The following is a 22,760-nucleotide window of genomic DNA, read 5'->3' on the forward strand; positions in this document are numbered from 1 at the left end:
GACGCGCCGGCGTGGGGAGATGGGGTGCGTTAGATGCGCTACTTGACGATTTTAATTTTTAATGTGGTTGCGAAAACGTTTTGGTGCGTTTATTCATCATCAAAATCAAACTATTACCGGCCCACTATAAAGCAACAAGGGTTTAGTAGATTTCACAAGCCTTTGAGAATATCATGTAGAAATCTCAGGCATGCAGGTTTCTTCACGATGTTTTCCTTCACTGTGAAAGCAAGTAATTGCGAAAGCGCACTTAGGTCGAAAAGTTAGAGGCCAAGCCCTATTTAGTGTGTGGTACTACCCAGTATAAACGCTTTTAAAATGTTGTCGCACTTAAGCGATAAGGTTGCCATTTCATTGAACATCCGTTTAGCTATGTGTTGCTTGTTTATTAATATTGTGTATTTCTTGGTGTACAATAAAGCATTATTTCTTAATATGAGCAATGGTCTTGTCGTCTGGTGACCCAAGATCTGGCGCTTATTTAGCCCAACGGCTAAGTCTAGCAATTCACTCAAAGGGGCAATAGCGCCAGCATTTCTGATACCATGCCCATATGTGAACAGTTAGACGGCTTATATTTTTTAGAGAAATAATAGTATTTTTAATTATAAGTAGTCTCTTTATTTACTATACTATCACAGTTTATTCTTTTAAACCTGGATGGACATTTCTCTCTTAAGGGTAATTGAACATTTGCCAAAACCGCCCTTCATTGACGTCCTATTAAAACTGGTTGTTTTATCAACTTGATTTTTGCAATAGACGTTGTTGAACAAGGACGTAGAGTAACATTGGCTGGGTCTTGGAAAATAACATATTTCCAAGGTTGTTTTACTACAATATTAGTAATTTTACACAAAAATAACGTCCTTGCTTCCGTTCCCCAGTGGTACCCGCAGTGCATTAGTCTGTACATAACGTAATTTTTATTGCAACAACGTGTACCGACTTATCCATCGCGGGTAACACCGCGGGGCGCATGCAGCTAGTTAAAGATATTTCAAAGTACTTATTTGTTCATCGTCCGCGTTTTTTACGGTTTTTAAAAAATCCCTTCTTCTGGGATAAAAAGTAGCCAAAGTTATTCTCCGTCTATTCAAATAACGCAGTAATAACAAGGAAAAAGCGGCTTTAGGCTAGTGGGTCAGGCTTCGGCTTTCCTCTCTTGGAGACCGATTTCGAGCCCCGGCGGAACCACTGTCTTTTCGAACTATTAGCGTTTTAAATTTAAGAATTGTAATGTTACTTGCTTTAAAAGGTGAAGGAAAACGTCTTTAGGAAACCTGCATGCCTGAGAGTTCTCTGTAATGTTCTCAACAGCGTGTTAACCTTCTAATCCACAGTCCACATTTGGCCAGCGTGGTAGACTACGGCCTACAACCTTCTCATTCTGAAAGTGTTTCTGTTATTGTGATTAAAATGACTCCATGCCGAAAATCAAGCTGATTGGTTGCTCATTCATGGCGTGAACGAAGGACAAACAAACAAACTTTCGCATTTTTTTATTTTTTCGCTTTATTTAAAGAGCTTAGTCACATAATGTGACTATGTCGCTCTGTTAGTTATGTACAGATATTTATTCTCTTAATCTAAAATATTTTCTAACTAATTTATATATCTTCTAACTAATTTATATATCAGTTTTGATTCTGATCTAAGAGGAAACGCTAAAAAGCTAATTACATCTACTATACTTAAATAACTATCTAGTAAAACTTATTCTAAGTTGTTTATTCCGAACACATTCCAACACAACGTGATAAATATCCTCAATTACCCTACATGTGGAGCAATTAGGGCTTTCATTTTTACCAATGAGGAAGTCAAACTTATTTGTTGGAATATGTCCAGAACGAAGTCTTAACGCTGTAATGGTATCAGAGCGATTGAGATAACAATTATCGAACCAACAGTACTTCGAAATATTCAGTCCAGTGAGAAAGGCACTTTGCTTTGACTTGCCAAGTAATATCTGAAAAATAGGGGTCTAGCAAAACCTCCACACCATCCAGACAAGCCTTTTTAGCAAGAAGATCTAACAAACTTTCGCATTTATAATATAGAGCAAATCATCTTACTCACATCCTGGGGTAGCTTGAAGAGATCTCTTATAGAGATAAGCTTTCCTTTGTACACTTAATGTATCTTATGTGCACAATCACAATTTATGGTACATAAATAATAAATAAATAAATAAAGTAACCTGATCATATGACACACCTAATGTAGTAATCTATGTGATTATCACAAATCGCAAAATATTTTATAATTATTAAAATACGAATTTAAAAAAATCTTTATTCATGTAGGCCTATCACAGGCACTTATGAAGCGTTTATACATATATTTTTACATGATTGTAAGGGGATGGTGATAACTTCGTTCGCCAACTTAAACCTAAAGCTAAGAGGGTTCCAAACGCGCCCTGGTCTAAGTAAAGACCACAAAAACTTAGATTGGAATTTTTTTTGTTATCACCATATCACAGTAAATTAAAATTAAGCTATGAACTTAGAACCATAGTAACGAGTGAAACAGTCTTCCTCGTCTCGCTCGGGCAACATCAGCTGCTGTCAGTCGCGAATCCATTAGTTGAATGTCAATATTGGCTCACCGCGGCCATGATCTTGTGCAACTGTCATGTACTGTCCGACCAGGCTTACTACCATCGCTGAAAGTAATATTATTTTAAAACTTCGTCTCTGCAATGATATAAACAGATAAACTCCTATTTTTAATTTTTACTCTTTATTTGTCCACGCCGCAACAAGTTAAAAAAAACAGACACTTCAAGTAGAAGGATACAAAAGGCGGCCTTATCGCTACGTAGCGATCTCCACCAGGCAACCTTAGGATAAGGATTTAAAAAAAACGAACAAGATAAGTCTGTTAAAAACATCCGTACGAATACCTACATAGGAGACGTAAACCAGACTACACACACAACAATACTATTAATAAATATAAAACAGAAATAAACTAATATGTATATACTTTAGCATATAAATACTTAAATATGAGTCATCATCGTTATATAACCCATTACCGGTACAGTACGGGGCACGTGTCTCCTCTAACAATGAGAAGGGGTTAAGGCAGTAGTCCACAACACTGGCACAGTAAGAATTGGTGGAGTCCACAACTTATGAACATTATGTAGAACTCTCAGGCATGCAGGTTTCCTCACGATGTTTTTCTTCACCGTTGAAGCAAAAGATATTTGAATTGCTTAAAACGCACATAACTTAGTAAAGTTAGATGTGCTGGGATTCGAACTCGGCCCCCCGAAAGTCGAGCTCCTACTCAATGCGCTATCACCGTTTCATTTTTATTATATAAATTAATTGAATTAAATAAAACTTTTAAAAACTACCCCCGTTTCTTTTGCAAGAATACACAACTTAATAAATATCAGTAGTACTTACTACTTTTAAAATTCCAATGAATTTGAGCCTTTGAATGCCACACGTCTCTCAAATAAACTGTTTCTACGGAATGCTTTAAAAACAAAAACAAACGCATACAATAAAATCTGCAACGTGAGAAAAAATTTAAATAGCAAACCATGTTTTAATCATTTTAATATTTGTGTACATCCGTATTAGCATCATTTTGCTATCAATCGATGCCATTTAAAATGCCAGTGCTAATTATCCCGGGTCAGACGGCCGCGTCAGCTGCTCCGAGCGCGGGCCCGGACCGAGTCCCTGACCCTCGCAGGCCAATTTCACGCCAATTGAGCGGTCATCAAACGCACTCCTAGGGGCGCCTCACGCCTGTATACCTACAAATAATCTTTTAGATTCACTGCTATCTCTCCCTCGTTGGTTTAGTGGTAAGCATGCTCGACTACGGATAACGAAGTCCTGGGCTCGATTCCCGTGTCGGGTCAAATATTACTCTTCGTCATTATTATTAACTCTAATATGATACTGAAGGTGATTTTGGACCTACAATGCATAAGTTTAAAAAATGTGCTTAAACACATTTAATAAATCGTGGTTACTCTATGATTAATGAAATTTTTAACGATAAGGCTGCTCGGAAGCAGGCCTCTCCGCTTTAATTTCTCACAAGATAGAAAAATTGTAAAGATTGTAAACTGTAAATAATATTGAATGTAATTAATATTGAAAATGAGCAATCTGCTGAGTTTCTTGCCGGAATTAAGAAAATACAGAATCCTCATACTCTTATCGCTTGAAGCGATCTCCTTCAGACAACCTTTGGTTGAAGAAACATATTACACAAAACGGGATACTGCAATACCCAAATTGTGCTAATTATATCTTAATATATATAAATCTCCTGTCACGATGTTTGTCCGCGATGGACTCCTTAACTACTTAACCGATTTAAAATTAAATTGGCACACCGTGAGCAGTCTGGTCCAACTTAAGAGATAGGATAGCTTAGATCTTTAATTATAGTTGCAATTTTATTTTATTGCAAATTATTTGTCTATAATTAATTGGCAGTCACATGTTACATATTTATATATATATATATACTACTATACTATCATTTAAGGCTTAGCGATACTGAATACTTTAAAAACAAAATCAAACGCAGACGAAGTCGAGGGCCACAGCTAGTGAATTATAAATTCGTTGAGTGCTTAGGAGTCACAAATAATGATAAATAAATAAAAATAAATAAATATATTACCAATACATCGCTATCGCTACTAATATTATAAATGTCAATGTAAGTTTGTTTGTTACGCTTTTACGCAAAAACTACTTAACATATTCTTGGAAGTCCTAGAAGTAATATAGGATACTTTATCCTGACATTAATGAGGATGAGTGATTGACGATTTTACACCATAACCGATTTAAATAATTATTTTTGTACTATAGATTTTATAATGTTTTTAATTTTGCCCATACTGTGGTTGGGACATAACTCCTCAGAGGACAGCAGCAAACTGAATATTTTAATTTTTTAAAGATCTACAACTAAATTTAATGCCACATCAAAAAACAACAACTAGTACGTATATAAAATGCATCATTATTGACCATAACGTGTGATAGCGACGTAGTGCTAGTAATATAGTAAAATAAAGTCGAAAATTTTGTTTGAATCACACTAAAGTTTAACTTTCAACCTCCACTCCCCAGTAAACTAACCTAGTTAAGTTTGGAGTAACGCAGGGGCTAGCCCCGAAGGGTCCGACCTCTTTCGATTACCGAACTATTTGTTGTCAAAACATGGGCCTGCACGATCTTTGGTATCGCGGACACATAACACATTGTAATAGCTGTTATATACAAAAAAATATATAAAAAAGCCTGATGGTAAGTAGAAAATTGTTGGACGTGTTGTGACGGCAGATCGAAATAAAGTTGTCACCACCGCGGGTATCGTACGAGGCGATTAAGGACATATAATGTAATACGGACAGTAGCATCCTCTGTGCAAGTACTACCTTCTACTGCGATGACCAAGCTGTCTGCCCAGCACGGTGATTATGGGCAAAGCCTGTATTGGGAGAGGCTTTTAAGCCTGTGATGGATTCATTAAGCTTGGTCTATTGGCTAATGTCGTCGTAACAGAACACCTCTCTCCGCCGAGGGAGGTCGTTAGAGAGGGCTCTATATATCAATAATCAAACCCAAGTAGGTACCTACTGGTGCTCTGTTATCGACGAGATAAACCAGTAGACAAACCTTGTCGCATCCATCCCATTACATTTGGCGCAGTGACCAGCGTTTTGGTCTTGTAAGTGGAGGGCCTAGGTTCGACCCTGACGAGGGCTATTAGGGAATTTTTATAATTTTTGCATTTTCTCTGGTCTGGTCTGGTCTGGTGGCCGTGGCTAGTCACCACCCTACTTATTTAGCTATCTCACAAACTATTTATCGCAATCGTAACTTTTCTATATGCATACCTACCTACTTTCAACTACTAGCCGTAGAATCTAGGTAACAAACACGTTTAAGTAAATTTTTAAACCTATTATTTATCTACTTCCGGGGAGACTCCAAAATACGGTTATTTGTAAACATTAGTTAACGTGTCATTAAACGCTTTAAAGCCTTTAAACCTTTGTTAAGCTATGCTTGTCAAAAAGGGAATAAAATTGGGATAAAAGGAGCGTTTAGAATCAAACTAAACAGCGCAACATTTCAATTAAATCTCGATCAATGAGATCTTGAAACCGATAACAAAACGTCCGGTGGCGCATTGACATCCCACAAAGGAGCTTCAACGGGCCATAAAGCATCTACACATGAGACAACAAATCAGCTGTTTAGAAGTTAAAACCAGTAAAATCTTACCGGTATAGTTACTACTAAATCTAATCTAATAATATTTTGCGTAGCGGTGATAGCCCAGTGAGTAAGAGCTCGACTTCATTTTTGGGGGCAGAGTTCGAATTTCGAAGTTTTAGGTAATTACAATATCACTTGATTCAACGATGAAGGAAAACATCGTGAGAGAAACTGCATGCCTGAGAGTTCTACACAATGTTCTCGAAGTTGTGTGGAGTCCACCAATCCCCACTGGGCCAGCGTGTTGGACTATGGCCTGAACCCCTTCCCATTGTTAGAGGAGACCCGTGCCCTGTAGTGGGACAGTATGTGTGACAGTGGGTGTTGTGGGTTGATATGATGATGATGAATATTTTGCACTTACCTACTTATAAGCTTTGATAGCGTGTACAACTACATATTTTCCATTCTAAATAATCGTAAAAGATGCCCGTTATATTATATAATAATGCGCTGGAAATTTTTATTACACAAGAGTTTGTCATAATAAGTAAGTAAATAGAAATAACTATAGCCAGACAACTATCCTGTTACAACCTTGTTCTCAACTTGTGTAGATTATTGCGGGCTTAAAGATTCATTGCCAACGATGTGATCTCATATGCTATCGCTTTATTTCTAAAACAAGGCCAAAAACTTCACATTTGACCAGCCCAAATTAGGTTGGAATGAGAAAGGCAATTTTATTCAGACAACTATATTGTTTAATTTTATAAAATTTTATGTCTAAGTGAAATATTATCTTGTTATTTTGCCAGCACGTTTGCTGACAAATTATGATAAACAGTCGCCTGCCAACCTAATTGTGTGCGAAGTTGACACGTCTATAGACTCTTTTTTTTATTTCTCTTTTCGATGCATAGCAACGATATAATGCAGGCAAAACAGCACGCAGGTCGGACAATGGAATCAAAAGGAGGGAGTTAAAGTTACTCAAAGGCTCTTTTAAGCCATATGTTACGGTCTGCGGGTCATATCCAAGAAGACCCAGGTTCATATGATTTGAAGTATCTGCATTTTCGTACGTTTTATTCATTTGTGGAAAAGGAAGACATCGTGGGGAAAATGGCATGTTGAGGAAATACAGAATCAGATCTGAATCAGTATTTGCAAACGGAACTGTAATATCCCTGACATGCATTTGAAATGCACGGACTTATTAGAGTAAATTATGTAGTAATTACAATTCTTATCTACAAATTTACACTCCATAGAAACTCAAAATTCAAAATTAATTTATTTCAAGTAGGTAGGCTGAATATAAGCACTTTTGAACCCACCCTACCACCGATTCGGAAGGCAGATTCTACCAAGAAGAACCCGGCAAGAAACTCAGCAGTTGATCTTTTCCATCCTCAACTATTTACATTAACATGCATCTTGCTATCTTATGAAAGATGAAAGCGGAGCCGGATGCTTCCAAGCATCCTTGTCATTAAGAAATTCTTCATATGATCGATGATTATGATAACTATAAGATACATTGTCACAAGTCGGCAGCCGATTTAAGTTGTTATAGAAAGTTGGCATGTCTGTAGATCTAATATGTATGTCCTTACTTGTTTTTTAATAATTTTGATCGTATCGTAGCCAAAACACAGCTCGGAGGTCGGACAATGGCAACGTAAGACAGAATGGGGAGTTATATTTTATTGAGAGACCCTTTCTCGATGGTGGAGTGTTGTGTAAATATGGGCGGTGAATTCTATGGAGCATAATGTGTGGAATACGTGGACTAGAGGGAAAATATAGAAGCCGGATCGCGATGATACTGTAACACTAAAGAAGAAGCCAAATTTTTAATAACGAGGGACTTGTTATCGTACCTTATCAACCAAGTTGACGATCTTAGTTCGCGGTTTTAGATTATCATACGCATCCATTTTGTGTAATTTCTAAGAAATCGCTTCTTCAATTTTATATTGGTACAAGTGATGTAAAAAATTGTATAGAAAAAATATCATACAATATACGCTTTCTACGCAATTTTCGCTTTGACTCTGAAGTATAATTTTTTTACCACTACATGTTAGCTTTTCACTGCAATCTCCTGATTTTACTTTCTACCATATTTTAACCTAAAAGGGAGTATGGCAGTAATATTAAACCCATATACCTAATTGGTTTCTACGCGTCATCGTACCGGAACGCTAAATAACTTAGCGGCCCGTCAATGCCGGTAGAGTGGTAACTAGCCACGACCGAAGCACCACCAGACAATATGCACAGTGAGAGATTTTCTACATACGTTTACTTATTCAATGGAAGCTAACTATTGAAAGTGCGCCATCTAGCGACAAAGCTGTTTCCCAATATAGATGACGCTCTTTCAATTCCATAGAAATCGTAGTTTACTTTCACGCGATCGAATTAGTAAGAAAGGTAGACAATCTCACACCCTGATGTCTGAGTCAAAGACTTTGGAATTTAATAAATCAAAGCAGCTGAAATCTTGGGTGTAGGAAGTATTCACTATTCCCAACATTTAGTAGTACCTATCAACTTTTAGGAGTAGTAGAATTGTTTGTGACAGAATTCGACCGTGCTTATTTCTGCCGCTAAGCAGCTTTGTCGCCATGCTGTGTTCCGGTCTGAAGGGAGTGGTTGCCGCTGTAATTACAGGCACGTGAGGCTAAACACCTACGCCTCAGATTGATGGGCACAGGGCACTTTACATTTTTATAGGCCATAGTTGTCCACTTACCAACAGGTTATATTCTTATCTGCCGCCACCTCACGGCGCTATCGTAATTATAGATTAAGCTTAGTTCATTATTGATTGGTTTTATTATGAGTCGCACGTCTATAAGTGCTGTTTGTCTGTGGCGGAATATCGCTGCGTTGCTGGTACGTTACAATAAAATAATGCAGATCTCGTAGGTATGTAGGCGAGGATGTGTTTGTGCGCAACACACAGATTGTGTGCACACATTATTTGTCTACTGCTAAATGCAGTTACTGAGCAAATCTGTCTCCGTCCTGCATATAACGTTACTTACTAACGGTTCCCCGTGACTTCGTCCGCGTAAAACTTCTGACGTAGTAGTTAGTAGAGCTTTTTGTCTCACGTAGTAGCAGAGCTCGTGCTTATTTTTGCCGCTAAGTAGCATTGCTGTGTTCCGGTGTGAAGGGCGTGGTTCCGGTTCAATTACAGGGACAGTAGGCTATGGACACAGGCAGTGGCGTGCATAGAGGGTATGCACAGGGCGTATAATATAAAATAAGGAAAATCTTCAGTACGAGCTATAAATACTAGGGGTAGCCTTTTTATAACTCTGTAAGAGTTAGCCTATCCTTAAGTTTTTTATAACTCGTACTGGAGATTTTCTTCGTTTTATCTCATCTCAGTGTTCCGAAGAGTTGTTTGCGTTGATACCTCCTTCCCTGTTCTCTGACCGCACCTCACGTCGTAGAAATAAATTCCACCCTCATCATCTGGATGCCTGGTATTCTTCTACTGTTCGAAATACCAGATCATTTCTACCGCGCACTTGCAAACTGGAACAATCTCCCATTCTTTCTCCCACATGAATTTTTGAGGAAACACATCAGGTTTCCTTAAAAATTCAGTCTAGGGTTATTCAAGGGGCGGATAAACAAATTCCTTAAAAGCCGGCAACGCATCGGTGGCTCTGGTGCTGCAGATGTTTATGGGCGGCGGTGATCACTTACCATCAGGTGACCCACTTGCTCGTTTTCTCGCTATTAATATATAAAAAAAAAAAAAAAACTGCATACCCTGTGCATACCCTCTATGCACGCCACTGGACACAGGGTGGCCACTATCAGGTAGGAGAAAATTATCTCCCCGGGGAAATGATAAAAATTTATCGTCTCAAAGCTTTATCAACTCTCAGAGCACTGGCGCACGAGTGGAAATAATATCCAAATAATATGTCGTTAAGTTAAGTAACATATAATCTTGCATTTCTTTAATATGACTGGTAGTTTCAGAAATTGGCCACAGCCTAAATAAATAAAAACCGAACACCGAGAACTGTAAATTTCTTGGTACAATAATCCTAATTATTCGTGATAGCAAAATGAATAAAATTATTAGATTTTTAATTAATAATTAATTAGTATTAAAAAAAGGTAGTAAAAGAAAATAATGTACATGGAGCTAAACAATTTTCATAAGGCGCGTGTGTTGCCAGTTCTTGAAATACTGAAAATACCCTCATAACATGTTACATAATATATTACAACGTCGAGAGTTCATATCATCCTTAAAAAAGTAACGCTGTAAATGAAAAAAAAACCTGAATGAATTATAATATTTTACATAGAAATATGAAAAATACATTCTCGTTATGCGGTGTAATGCACACAGAGCCCGTTACGCACAGAGTAAACAAACGACAATTTTTAATCTGCAAAAGTAACTAAAATAAAAATAAAATCGCGCAGCCACTACGGGTCTGTAGTGTCATTAGCGAGGATGGCAGTAAAATAACGCTGGGGCTCCACGCAGCCTACGGTGCTTTGTTAAGCGATATGGTGCAATGAAAAGTTAAGGTGCCGTTTTAAGTGTTGTTTTACAATAGATTGCGGTGAAACACTAGTCTATATTAATTATTATTATCTTGCCTATGGCACTTCTGAGGTGTTCGCACATTTATTATTAATAATTGTAAGATAGTGGTGATTTATGCATTCAATTTCTGGAATAAACAGCTATTAAATACAGTGGAAATTAAGTTTAATTTGCTTTACTTACAACGCAAAAAGCAGGGACACGCATACAGATTGTATGGTGCCATTTATAATTTCATCTAACTTTATACTCTGCATCAAACAGATCTTTCGCAGTGTGCTCTCTGCACTCGTTTCACTCCGACACCGGAGTATCCTCAACTTATAAAGCTAAACGGGCCTATTAAGGGTCTAAATTAAGAGTTAAGATGAGTAGGTAAACGAGTGGTCAAAATTATCTCGTGGCGTGCCTCTTAGCCCTACTGGTCTAAGAAAGAATCAAAGTTACTCGGGTTCATAAAACATAGTTTACCAGCTGTTGCTCGCGGCTTCGTCCGCCTTTTTGTTTTCGTATATCATAGCTTAAAAAGTAATGTTATTATAGGGTATAATCCACCTCCATTCCAATTTTCAGCAAAATTGGTTCCAGTCCATGAAAGAGTAACAAACACCATCTAGCCAACCATACATTTATCCAGTCAATCAACTATCGCTTTTGTAATATTAATAGGATTAGATTATTCATGAGTAGACAAAATATGTCAAAACCGCCTCATAGTGTCATACCCTAATTTGTAAGCTAAGTGCAGCTTTACATATCCCTGCGCAGTCACTGGAACACACGCCGCGCTAATGTTGCCAGCGCGAAAAGATTAATTCCGTCGGTATTATTTTTTACTATTAATGATAATAGGATGGGTAGTGACAATGTAATTAAAACATTAAGCGCCGATGGGGAAATGCACAAAATGGTTGTGCGTTCAGTTAAATATAATTCAATGCATTACAGCGAATGGCAGAGTAACGGATGGAATGTTTTTTTTTTTTGTATTTAAAAGCAAGCAGAGAGTTTTCTTTTTGCGGCGTATCACTTCATACTGATGTTTTTGTTAGCATTACAGAACATTATCTATTTGCATTTTTTTTTAATTTTTTTTTTGTCGAAGTAAAACCTTTTAAGAAATGACTATGATTTTTTACTAGATCAACTCATAAACACATATATGTATAATATATTTCAAAGTTCTGTTTGAGCTTATGTGAGTGTCGGTTAGCTAAGAGAGTAGGTACCTACTTAAATTTCTGAACAACACCATCCAAAAAAAAAACTATATGTTTTCTTTTATTATTATTAGCCCTACCACCTGGACGCCATAGCTCTGACAATTCACACAACCGCAAAATCACTACCAATCCGCACTACGGCCTTACTTAACTTGTCCACCTACTAAATCAGTATGGAATAGGAAAAGTTTACTCCCGTTTATTAATACACATATATTATTTGGATAGTATTTCCACTTTTGCTTCAGCGCTCTGAGAGTTGATAAAACTGTGGGAGATGGTAAATTTTTATCCCCGGGCAGATAACTGTCTCCTGCCCATGCTAGCCGTGCTGAGGCGTTTGCTCAACAGGTGCAAACTGTTTGTGGTATCAGGAGCGGATATACGTATCATGTGTTTCTTGGTGAATAGATATACTTGTCTAATAGGTAATTAAGACTATGTGTATTTCTTCTTTAAGGATACAATATAAAAGTCCGTTCAGTTTCCAGGCTAATGACGTCGACGGGTGGCGGCATGGGGCACGTCAACAACATGGGAGGATTGGCAGCGTGTGCGGGGCCCGACGCTAAGCCCATGCAGTTCCCGCTGGCGCAGCGGAGGAAACGGAGAGTACTGTTCACGCAGGCGCAGGTGAGACCATCCTCTTACTGTTACTACTATCCGGAGGTTCAAGAAGTGTCAATGAATTAATTCAAAATTAATTTATTTCAAGTAGGCCTAGTTTAAAAGCACTTTTGAAACTTCTAAATAAATAAATAAATAAATATACTACGACAATACACATATCGCCACCTAGCCCCAAAGTAAGCGTAGCTTGTGTTATGGGTACTAAGATGACTGATGAATATTTTTATGAATAATATACATAAATACTTTAAAATATATATATAAACACCCAGACACTGAAAAACATTCATGCTCATCACACAAACATTTTCCAGTTGTGGGAATCGAACCCACGGCCTTGGATTCAGAAAGCAGGGTCGCTGCAAACTGCGCCAATCGGCCGTCAAACTCAGTCTTTTTGTAGTGACTCTACCACCGGTTCGGAAGGCAGATTCCACTGAGAAGACCCGGCCAGAAAGTCAGCAGATTTCTCTTTTACAACATCATTTTATAGTTTAACAATCCTTAGAATTTTTCTGTTTTGTGAGAGATGAGAGCGGAGTGGCCTGCTTCCAAGCAGTCTTGTCGTTAAGGAATACATCAATTGTGTAGTAACCACGATTGGTAGAATGTGTCTTAATATATTGTTTAAACTTAGGTAAAGGTAGATCTAATATTACCTTCGGTAGCATGTTGTAAAAGCATATACCCATTCCCACAAAGGATTTCTATTCTTTTCTCAGACAATATGCATATATTACTAATTTATGTCCGTTTGTAGTAAGTCGATTGTTTATATAGACTTTTTGTTTATAATTACTTATGTTTTTTTAATAAACATTATGTTATTATATAATTATAAGGAATGAATGAATATACTTTACCACCACACCACGAAAAGTAGGTACATAAAAAAAGTTAAGTATAACAAAACAACGTGTACAGCTTGGCGGCCTTATCGCTAAATAGCGATTTCTTCCAGGCAACCAATGGCGAATAAAATTAAAACAGAAAATAGGTACGCGGCGCATGTATATAATACGAGTATATATACCTTTAACGGCCGACTGGCGAAGTAAGCAGCGACCCTGCATTCTAAATTCATGTCCATGTGTTCATTTTAGTACTCATAACACAAGCTATCCTTACTTTGGGGCTAGATGGCGAACTGTGTGTCTTCGAGCGGGGCATGTTCATCACATCGACCCACAATGAGTACGGGTTAAGGCCGTAGTCCACCACGCTGGCCTAGTGCGGATTTGTGGGCTCCATATACCTTTGAGAATATTATGTAGAACTCTCAGGCATGCAGGTTTCCTCACGATGTTTTCGTTCACCGTCGAAGCAAGTAATATTTTACTTAAATGCACATAACTTAGAAAAATTAGAGTTGCGTGCAGGGTTTTGAACTCGGACACCCGAAAGTGAAGTCGAGCTCCTCCACTGCGCTATCACTGAATTTCCTCTGAACTGCCTCTGACCGGCTAATTCTGCACAGAAACCGTGTATAATGGATTTAATATGGCTGATTAAATAATAACAGCTTACTTGTAGTCGAAGAAATGGTTCAGCGGTCGAGTGATGCTTTGTTTGCAATAAATAAATTATTACATATATAATAGAGGACAACAAAACAAACAAACTCATTTACGCATTTATATTATTAGGTATGGATCAGTATAAATAGGTACTAGGGCACCATGAGTAACCAGTAGTTAAATCAGCATTTATTAATATATTCCCATCACGTCCGCGCTCGGCAGTTTTGTTCATTTCGCCCCGCTCCGCGTTTATTTGCGAACCCTCGACTGGGGAGTTTTATTTGACGATCATTTTACAAATAAATTTGATAGGGGGACCTTGCCTTACCTGCCTTTCGAGTTTAACTAATGCGTCCCATTGAAGATATTGCTACGACTATATTACAATACTTTAACTCGCGTCCCTATTTCTCTAAATCCATTTGACGGCAGATTGGCGCAGTGGGCAGCGACCCTGTTTTCTGAGTCCTAGGCCGTGGGTTCGATTCCCACAACTGGAAAATGTTTGTATGATTGACATGATTGTTTTTCAGTGTCTGGATTTTTATCTTAGTACCCATAACACCAGCTACACTTACTTACTACTACGCTACTTCATGTTTAGTCATTATGCCTCGCTGCGGTGGCTTTGAAAACCTTGTCGATTTTATTTATATAACATAACATATATTTGTTCCCTTTAAGTAATAATTTTCAAAATGTAAAATATAAATTCATTCATTCATTCATATAAATATCACACAACGATGCAGTGAATAGTTATGTGTCCTGTATGTATATTTTATTATTTATTTTAAATTATAGGTAGGTATTTATCAGCTTTAACAATATATATTTTGCAAATAAAGATATTCTATTCTAGTCGATGTTATAAATACGAAAGCGTTTATTAGCCGTTACATTCACTGACATAAACTGACTATATGCATCAAAACGCATGTATTCGTTGCTCCGTTGCTGCGTGAATGGAGGATAATCCATCGAACACACTTTTCTGTTTATAGAATTAATAGAAATTAGTGATTAGCAGTATTATAACATAGTATATTAGCCAATATAACGTTTTTTTAACGGTCACCTAACCTATTAACATAGTGACCTAATCTCTAATCATTTTAACCCATTGATTTAATATCTTACTAGCTCACTAGCCTACTACTGGACACGGGTCCCCTTCTATCTGTTATTTAATTATTTATTTATACTCTACAACAAGAAATTAAAAGAAAGTAGACTTGATATTCAAATAGTAGGATACAAAAGGCGGTCTCATCGCTAAATTCTACTTCTGTCTTTGTATTTCTATTGTTTTTTTTTTTTTTTTTTTTTTTTTTTTTCTTAACTTCATAGTGGTGTACAAATAAAGATTTAAATAAAATAATAAATAAATGCCTGGCAACCTTAGTATTAGGCAAACTAAAAAGAAAACGTAAAGGTGATAATGCACTAATTAAGTTAACAGATGTCCCCGGATTGTTCACTTAATGATTTACGTAGTATATTTAAAAATGGTTTGGATCATTATCATTTAGCTTTTTTAATAGCTAACCTAGCCCACCAACCCACATTGGAGCAACATGTTGGGTCTACGCTCAAAACCCTCTCTGTTATGAAAAAGGTACCCAGCAGTAGGATGATGCAATGATGACGATTTCATAAATAGCTTGTTGCCCATCTAAATAAATGAAAACCATCGGTTATAAATGGAAAGATAGAAAGAAGGTACATACATGTTCATGTTAAGTATTACAAACAGAACATCTCATATTAATATAGTAACAGAATGTCTGTTTGTAACACCAGACAGAAAGGTTGTACAGCTCAGCATTTGCCATGCATTTTTGGTACAAGGATGCCTCTGATTTCCAGCTGAGACCCGAGTGACGGAGTGACGTTACAGCAAAAGACATGAATAAATAAAAAAAAAAAATCGGGTCACACTTCGCAGGGCATGCAAGTACCAGTCCTACAAAGTGCCGCTCTGTGACGATCAACTTGAGGCGTTACAACTGATACTACATACATTTGAAGCCTACTTGTAGTTCCAGAGATTAGCCCGTTAAAACAACCCTTCAGCTTTATTTTTAGTATAGCCGATATATAAGTATCAACAACTATTAGATACGTGGCACTGCCGGTAGGTAATTATTTAACAACGTTAGTTAAGCGGCATGGGACTGTGAACGGTGAACAGTGTCGTGTGGTTTATGGACCGCTTTATGGCGAGGGGAGATTTGATCGCGTCTAACGCGATTTTTATTGCCGAAGGGCCCGCGCCGAGGATACATTATTATTTTATATTCCTATAGTTTCGAACGTTTTAATGCTTTACGATTGCTGAGTGAGTTATTTGTCTGTGATGGTACGTAGTCAGTGGTTGGCAAAATGTAATTGTGATGTACAATTTCAAATAACAATTGATTAATTGTAAAATAAAAATTAACAATTGATAAATTGTGACGCTTTAATTAAAATTGCATGCAGTTTTCCATCACCGATGAAGCAAGTGATATTTTCATTACTTAAAACACACATTACTTATAAAAGTTAGAGGTGCTTGCTGCGATTCGAACTCGGCCCTCCGAAAGTGAAGTCGAGCTCCTACCCACTGGGCTATCACCAAATTCAAATTCAAATTCATTTATTTCAAGTAGGCCTACTTTATAAGCACTTTTGAAACGTCAAGTATGCATGTTTGTGTGACTCTACCACCGGTTCGGAAAGCAGATTCTAACGAGAAGAGCCGGCAAGAAACTCAGTAGTTGCTCTTTTCCACCGCTTCATTATTATAGTAGTCTAGTAGTATTTAATTGCTTTAACGGTGAAGAAAAACATCGTGAGGACTTGCATGCCTAATATATCTCCATAATGTTCTCAAGGCATGTGAAGTCCACTAATCCGCACTTGACCAGCGTGGTGGACTACGGCCTTAACCCTTCTCATTGTGGGAGGAGACCCGTGCCCTGTAGTGAACGGGTAATGGGTTGACAAAGATGAAATACTTTATACGTCTATATACGTCGTATACTTATTACGTCTTCGAAACCACCGCAGCGAGGCATAATGCCTACGATAGATGCCAGCTCTAGGATCACCGGTAGACTTGTTAACCCTTATAGACAATCCTATAAAAAGGTCCGGTCCTCACGGCCCGAAAATATCTATTCCAAGACAAGCACAAAAAAATCTGTTTTATAAGGTTTTTACAAAACAAAAAGCATATTAACAATCCTCTAACTAGAAACGGACTTAAATTTGTGATATCTGCATAACGCCTAGGATAGGTTAGATAGCTTTGTGGCGGGGTTACGCTTTTATAATATGATTCAGAAATTAATGCTAGACCTACTAATGCATAAGTTTAAACGATGCGTTACAATTCATCGCTTGCTCTCCTCGCTGTTATAATTAGTTCAAACACATAATTACTGCGAGGTCACTACATTATTGATGAATTTCTAAATGACGAAGGTTGCTTAGAAGCAGTTAGTTTCACTCTGATCTCCCACAAGATAGAAAAATACTTTTAAATGATGAATTTTTAACAGAGCAACTGCGTGATTTCTTGCCGGCTTTCTTCTCAGTAGAATCAGTGGTAGAGTCACTACAAACAGACAGTTTTGACGTTTCAAAAGTGCTTTTAATGAGGGTCAGTTGAAATAAATAGATCGTTATAAATAATAAGTTATAAGGCTCTGAAAGATGTACAAAATTCCCCCAGGTAAACTCAGCGACCCCGTATCGCTTGGTAAAAAAGCCTACGGTATAAAGATTTCCCCACACCTCGGAAACAATAGATACCTAACGCATTTTCCACGCACGCACAAAACTGAGCACAAAACAATACCTCTTTGGACACAATGCAACTAGGTGTTGCCAGATCCATGTGTACATTCTCCCCTTCAGTATTTCAGGGAAATGGGAATAGAATTAATTACATGGAGCGAACGTAGCATATCTTCCCCCGGGGTCGGGGGCCGGGGGCCGGGGGCGGAGCCTCCACCGGAAGTGGGAGGGGTTACGGAGGCTAGGGGAGGGCCCTCGAAATTAAATAGCTGTGTTAACGTAATCTGGCGTCAGGTAACGCGGAATGTTTAATTATGTGCATTAATGAATGCCGTAATATATTTACTGTGTGAAATACTTTTGTTATATTGTGATGTTGGAGATGGTTTTGTCTTTAAAGTCAAAGGTAATTTTAATTTCTAGGGTTCAGTACCGAATAGCAAACGCAACTCTTAGAAGATCACTTGTGCGTCTGTCTTTGTCTGTATAGCTGTCCATCTGCTACGGTAATTTTAACTAAAAACGCCTAGGTAGAGTCGACTGATTGCCAAGGCTGTGGGTTTGATGCCCACACTACGATTCGATTAGATTTCAACCGGAAAATGTTTTTGTCAAAAACATGAATGTTTTTCAGCGATTGGGTATTTATTTGTATATTATACCTAAGTGTTTATGTGTATTCATCAAAATATTCATCAGTCATCTCGGAACCCATATCACAAGCTACGTTTTCTTAGGGGCTAGATGACGATGTGTGTATTGTCGTAGTAGGTCTATTTTTAATGACAAGGTTGCTTGGAAGCATCCGGCTCCGCTTTCAGCTCTCACAAGATAGAAAAATGAATGTTAAAATGCAAAATGTAAATTGTTGATGTTGGAAAAGAGCAACTGCTAAGTTTCTTGCCGGCTTCTTCTTGGTAGAATCTGCCTTCCGAACCGGTGGTATAATCACTACAAACAGACAGACTTGACTTTCAAAAGTGCTTATATTATGCCTACTTGAAATAAATAAATTTTGAATTTTTTTGAATTATACTACGACAATACACACTACAATATGCAGATAAACACCCAGACACTGAAAAACATTCATGTTCATCATACAAACATGTTTCCAGTTGTGGGAATCGAACTCACAGCCTTGGACTCAGAAACCAGGGTCGCTGCCCACTGCGCCATTCGGCCGCCAAATAGCGGGCAAGGACCGTGGTTTTTGGAACTCCCTACACCTTTGTCCTGCAGTGGACATTAATCGATTGAATTGATGAGTAAATGATTGTTCCCAAGGTGTACGAGCTGGAGCGACGGTTTAAACAGCAGAAGTACCTGTCGGCACCCGAGAGGGAGCACCTCGCCTCACTCATACACCTCACGCCGACACAGGTGAGTGCGTTCATTACTTTTCTATATAAAACACTAATAACATACTAAACCTACTAATAACATAGTACCTAAGTTCGGTCTTCTTTAAGGTACAGTAGGACTACACGTGTATCAAAAGATTTCATTCGACGATCTCCCTAGCGCAGTGGTACACACTGTGGTCTTATATGAGGGAAGTCCCGGGTACGATCCTAAGTTATCTCTGGTCTAGTCTGGCTAGACACCTACCGATAAATAGGTGTTGACGTAGCGTACCACTTCAGTACCTTGAGATGTAGTAGGTAGCGTAGCAGTACGATGCCGAGTAACTGATTAGGGGTGTATAGGGCAGACCCGGGCAAGAAGCATAGAGCGACTAAGAAGAATAACCGATTTTTCCAAAAATCGATTGCCCTTTCCCGCATAAGATATGCGGGAAAGGGGCACGTGCGACCGGCAAAGCCATGAAAGTTCAATAAAAACAATTAGTGATTGCGTTGGTTGTGCACTTACAGAGAAAAAAAAAGATATGCAATAATTAATTAAGCATTTTGTTATTATCATTAATTACGTACAATCTTATTTTATAAATTCAATTGTACCTTTACTTAAGCATTACTTTTGATCGTTACTTTTTATTTCCATATAACTACGAGTATATTTAGAGCCTCGACGTAAATCTAATACTACCGCGTTGGGTACAATTGACTAGTGCAAAACGAATACCTGCCCCTCTTGCCCTTTATAATTAACTCTTCCTTATGTACATTTGGCGACCTCCCTGGCGCAACGGTGATCGCTGTGAATTTAAGTAGGAGGTCCTGGGTTCGATTCCCGGTAGGGGCAATTTGGGAATTTATGCTCTCCGAATTTTCTCTGGTCTGGTAATCACCCTACCGACAAAGACGTGCCGCTAAGCGATTTAGTGTTCCGGTGCGATGTCGCGTAGAAACCGATTAGGGGTATGACTACCATACTCCCTAACAGGTTAGACCGCTAGCATCTACGACTGCATCATCACTTCCCACCAGGTGAGATTGCAGTCAAGAGCTTACTTGTAGATAAATAAAAAAAAAAATTAAAAACTTTGCAAATACACTTTAAGAGAGCTGCGTGCGCAGGTATCTTAAAAAATTAAACAGCTTTTTTTTAAGCATTTCTTATGGTAAACTTTTTAGAACTAATGTACAAATATGCAACAAGAAATGATATTTTTCATCCACTTAAAAAATGGCAAAGCTAGACACGACTGTATTTCTGATTTATTATTTCTGGTATACCTAGTTCGGAAATGACTTACCAGAAATGAATATATAGTAAAATGTTATTATTTCTCCGCTTAGAACTTATAGATATATAAAAATAATAAGTGAAAACGAGCAAGCAGCAAGCAAAAACTGCAGGTTGTCCTATGTTCTCCGGCACAAGTATCTATAAACTATTGCTTGCCAAGTTTAATAAGTTTTAATTGAACAAAACTGCGCGTCACAAGTGATGTTCCCACAGGCTTCCCGGCCCGCCTCCACAGCAAACACCAAAAACCAACAAACACTGATAACACCTCCATTATGAGTGGACACTACAACCAACACTCTGCGCGTAGTAGCCATGTATCTCCGCTTTGTTATCATAACGGACTTGCGACTATAAGTCGCTACACACGGGACCAATTCGTACTCCAACTTACAATCAGACTGGCAACAAGTATGCACGGACACAAACAGCGCGGCAAAACACACGGGCCCAATTTTTAATCAAACGGGGTATGTTGTCTGGAGGGAGGCAATGCCTTTCGCATTGGCTAGCTACCATCTTATCTCCTCAAGCGAATAAGCATAGAACCCTTCAGGTTAGTGAACTTCTATCTGAAACTATATCGTTATTTATTCTTTATATTCTATATATTCTTTCCTGACTGTACTCTATTTTCCAGTGTTCTGTGTTTAAATGTGGGATTAGGGGTAAAGATGTAGGGAACATCATAACTTCTTCGTAATAAATATTTTATTCATCGCTGATGGTTTGATTTGAGGATGGTTCTTTACAAAAGGAACAGTGTAATTACCATGTTGTAGTGTTTAATCAATTATGTCGACAATAAACCAGAATTAACAGATTAAAAAAGGAATTAAAGATAAACACATCACAAGAATATATATATATATTTAATTTTTTTAATTTTTTTTTTCTCTTGCCTATTTTGTTTTCTATTATTACTTTCACCAAGGGTTGTCTGTAAGAGATTGCTTTTGCAATAAGGCCGCCTTTGCACACAACTGTATTTAACTTTTTTTTTTATTATTATTTTTTTTTGTTTTCTTGTGTGTTTCTTGTATTGTTTCTAAGTTTGTGCAATAAAGTATTCTAAATAAATAAATAAAAATAAAGAATCTTTTCGTACTAAAACGAATGCAACGCGTTTTGCATGGCACTTTCTTATCGCGTACAAAGAATAAAACCATAGTGCCAGTGAATAAAAGAAATTAAAGTGTACGTTCCAACCTAGTTACCTACTTATTTCCTTTGGCGTTCCAACCCTTTGTGAGTCTGGCCTCTTTTTGCCTTTTTTTTAATTTATGTATGTAGCTACTTTTAAATATTTATCCACACAACAGATATTTTTTATGAAATGACACAAACCCTTTGAACGAGGCAATCGAAAATTATTTTTATTAGGTACCTACGTATAGAAAAATAATAATATTAAATATATGTAGAAGCGCGAATGAAGTTCATAAGGATACAAAAGAACGAGATAGGACCTCATCATGACACATAAATAATATAATACTTACGAACCACACGTTGCATTTACTTTGGCTTCGGCCCGAAAATATAATTAGTTAAAACACATTTTAAAATAATAAAAATAAATATTTTTTACCTCATGTCTTAGAATATAAATAAAATCTACATCATTGATTTTTATTATTGGAACCTAGTTGGAGTGAGAAGTTGGTCGCGTGTGTCAATGCTATATGTATCGAGTGGGTAACCAAATGGCGTGTATTTATGCACGATCGACCGTTTTCATAACGGAACGGAGAAACTGAAGTCCGGGGTGGGGCAAACATCCATTTCAAAGAATAAACAGAGGAAACTCTCTCGATGACTCTCTGACTAAGGTAAAAAAGATAGACGGTATGAGACTAGAATACGATGGTGTTCTTGATAAGCATATTTTAACATTTATAGCCAACTTCAGTTGAATCCTGTTTATTGTTTATTAATAGTTTCATGTACATAAGAGACATAACGCCCCGCGGCATTGCAATAAAATTTGTCGGAATTATTTTTATTCCTTCACTGAATTTAAATTATTATATTTAAATATTAAAATAAATTTGGAAAATCCAAAAGTGCACGCCTCATAATCTCATTTTTTTCACAGTAAAATTGAATTTTTTTTAAATGAAACTTT

The 22,760-nt window shown here is 37.5% G+C and overlaps 1 protein-coding gene across 2 annotated transcripts in view; it reads left to right on the forward strand.

The window, feature by feature from the left end:
• Positions 1-22,760, forward strand: part of LOC120631988 (thyroid transcription factor 1-like) — a 74,229-nt gene that overhangs the window by 26,964 nt on the left and 24,505 nt on the right. For both annotated transcript variants that reach the window (XM_039901716.1, XM_039901717.1), the window contains exons 3-4: positions 12,526-12,674; positions 19,265-19,360. In XM_039901716.1, the coding sequence (XP_039757650.1) occupies positions 12,526-12,674; positions 19,265-19,360 (245 nt within the window). The remainder of the gene's footprint in view (positions 1-12,525; positions 12,675-19,264; positions 19,361-22,760) is intronic.

This window comes from Pararge aegeria, chromosome 19, assembly GCF_905163445.1.
Source record: "Pararge aegeria chromosome 19, ilParAegt1.1, whole genome shotgun sequence".
NCBI lineage: Eukaryota > Metazoa > Arthropoda > Insecta > Lepidoptera > Nymphalidae > Pararge > Pararge aegeria.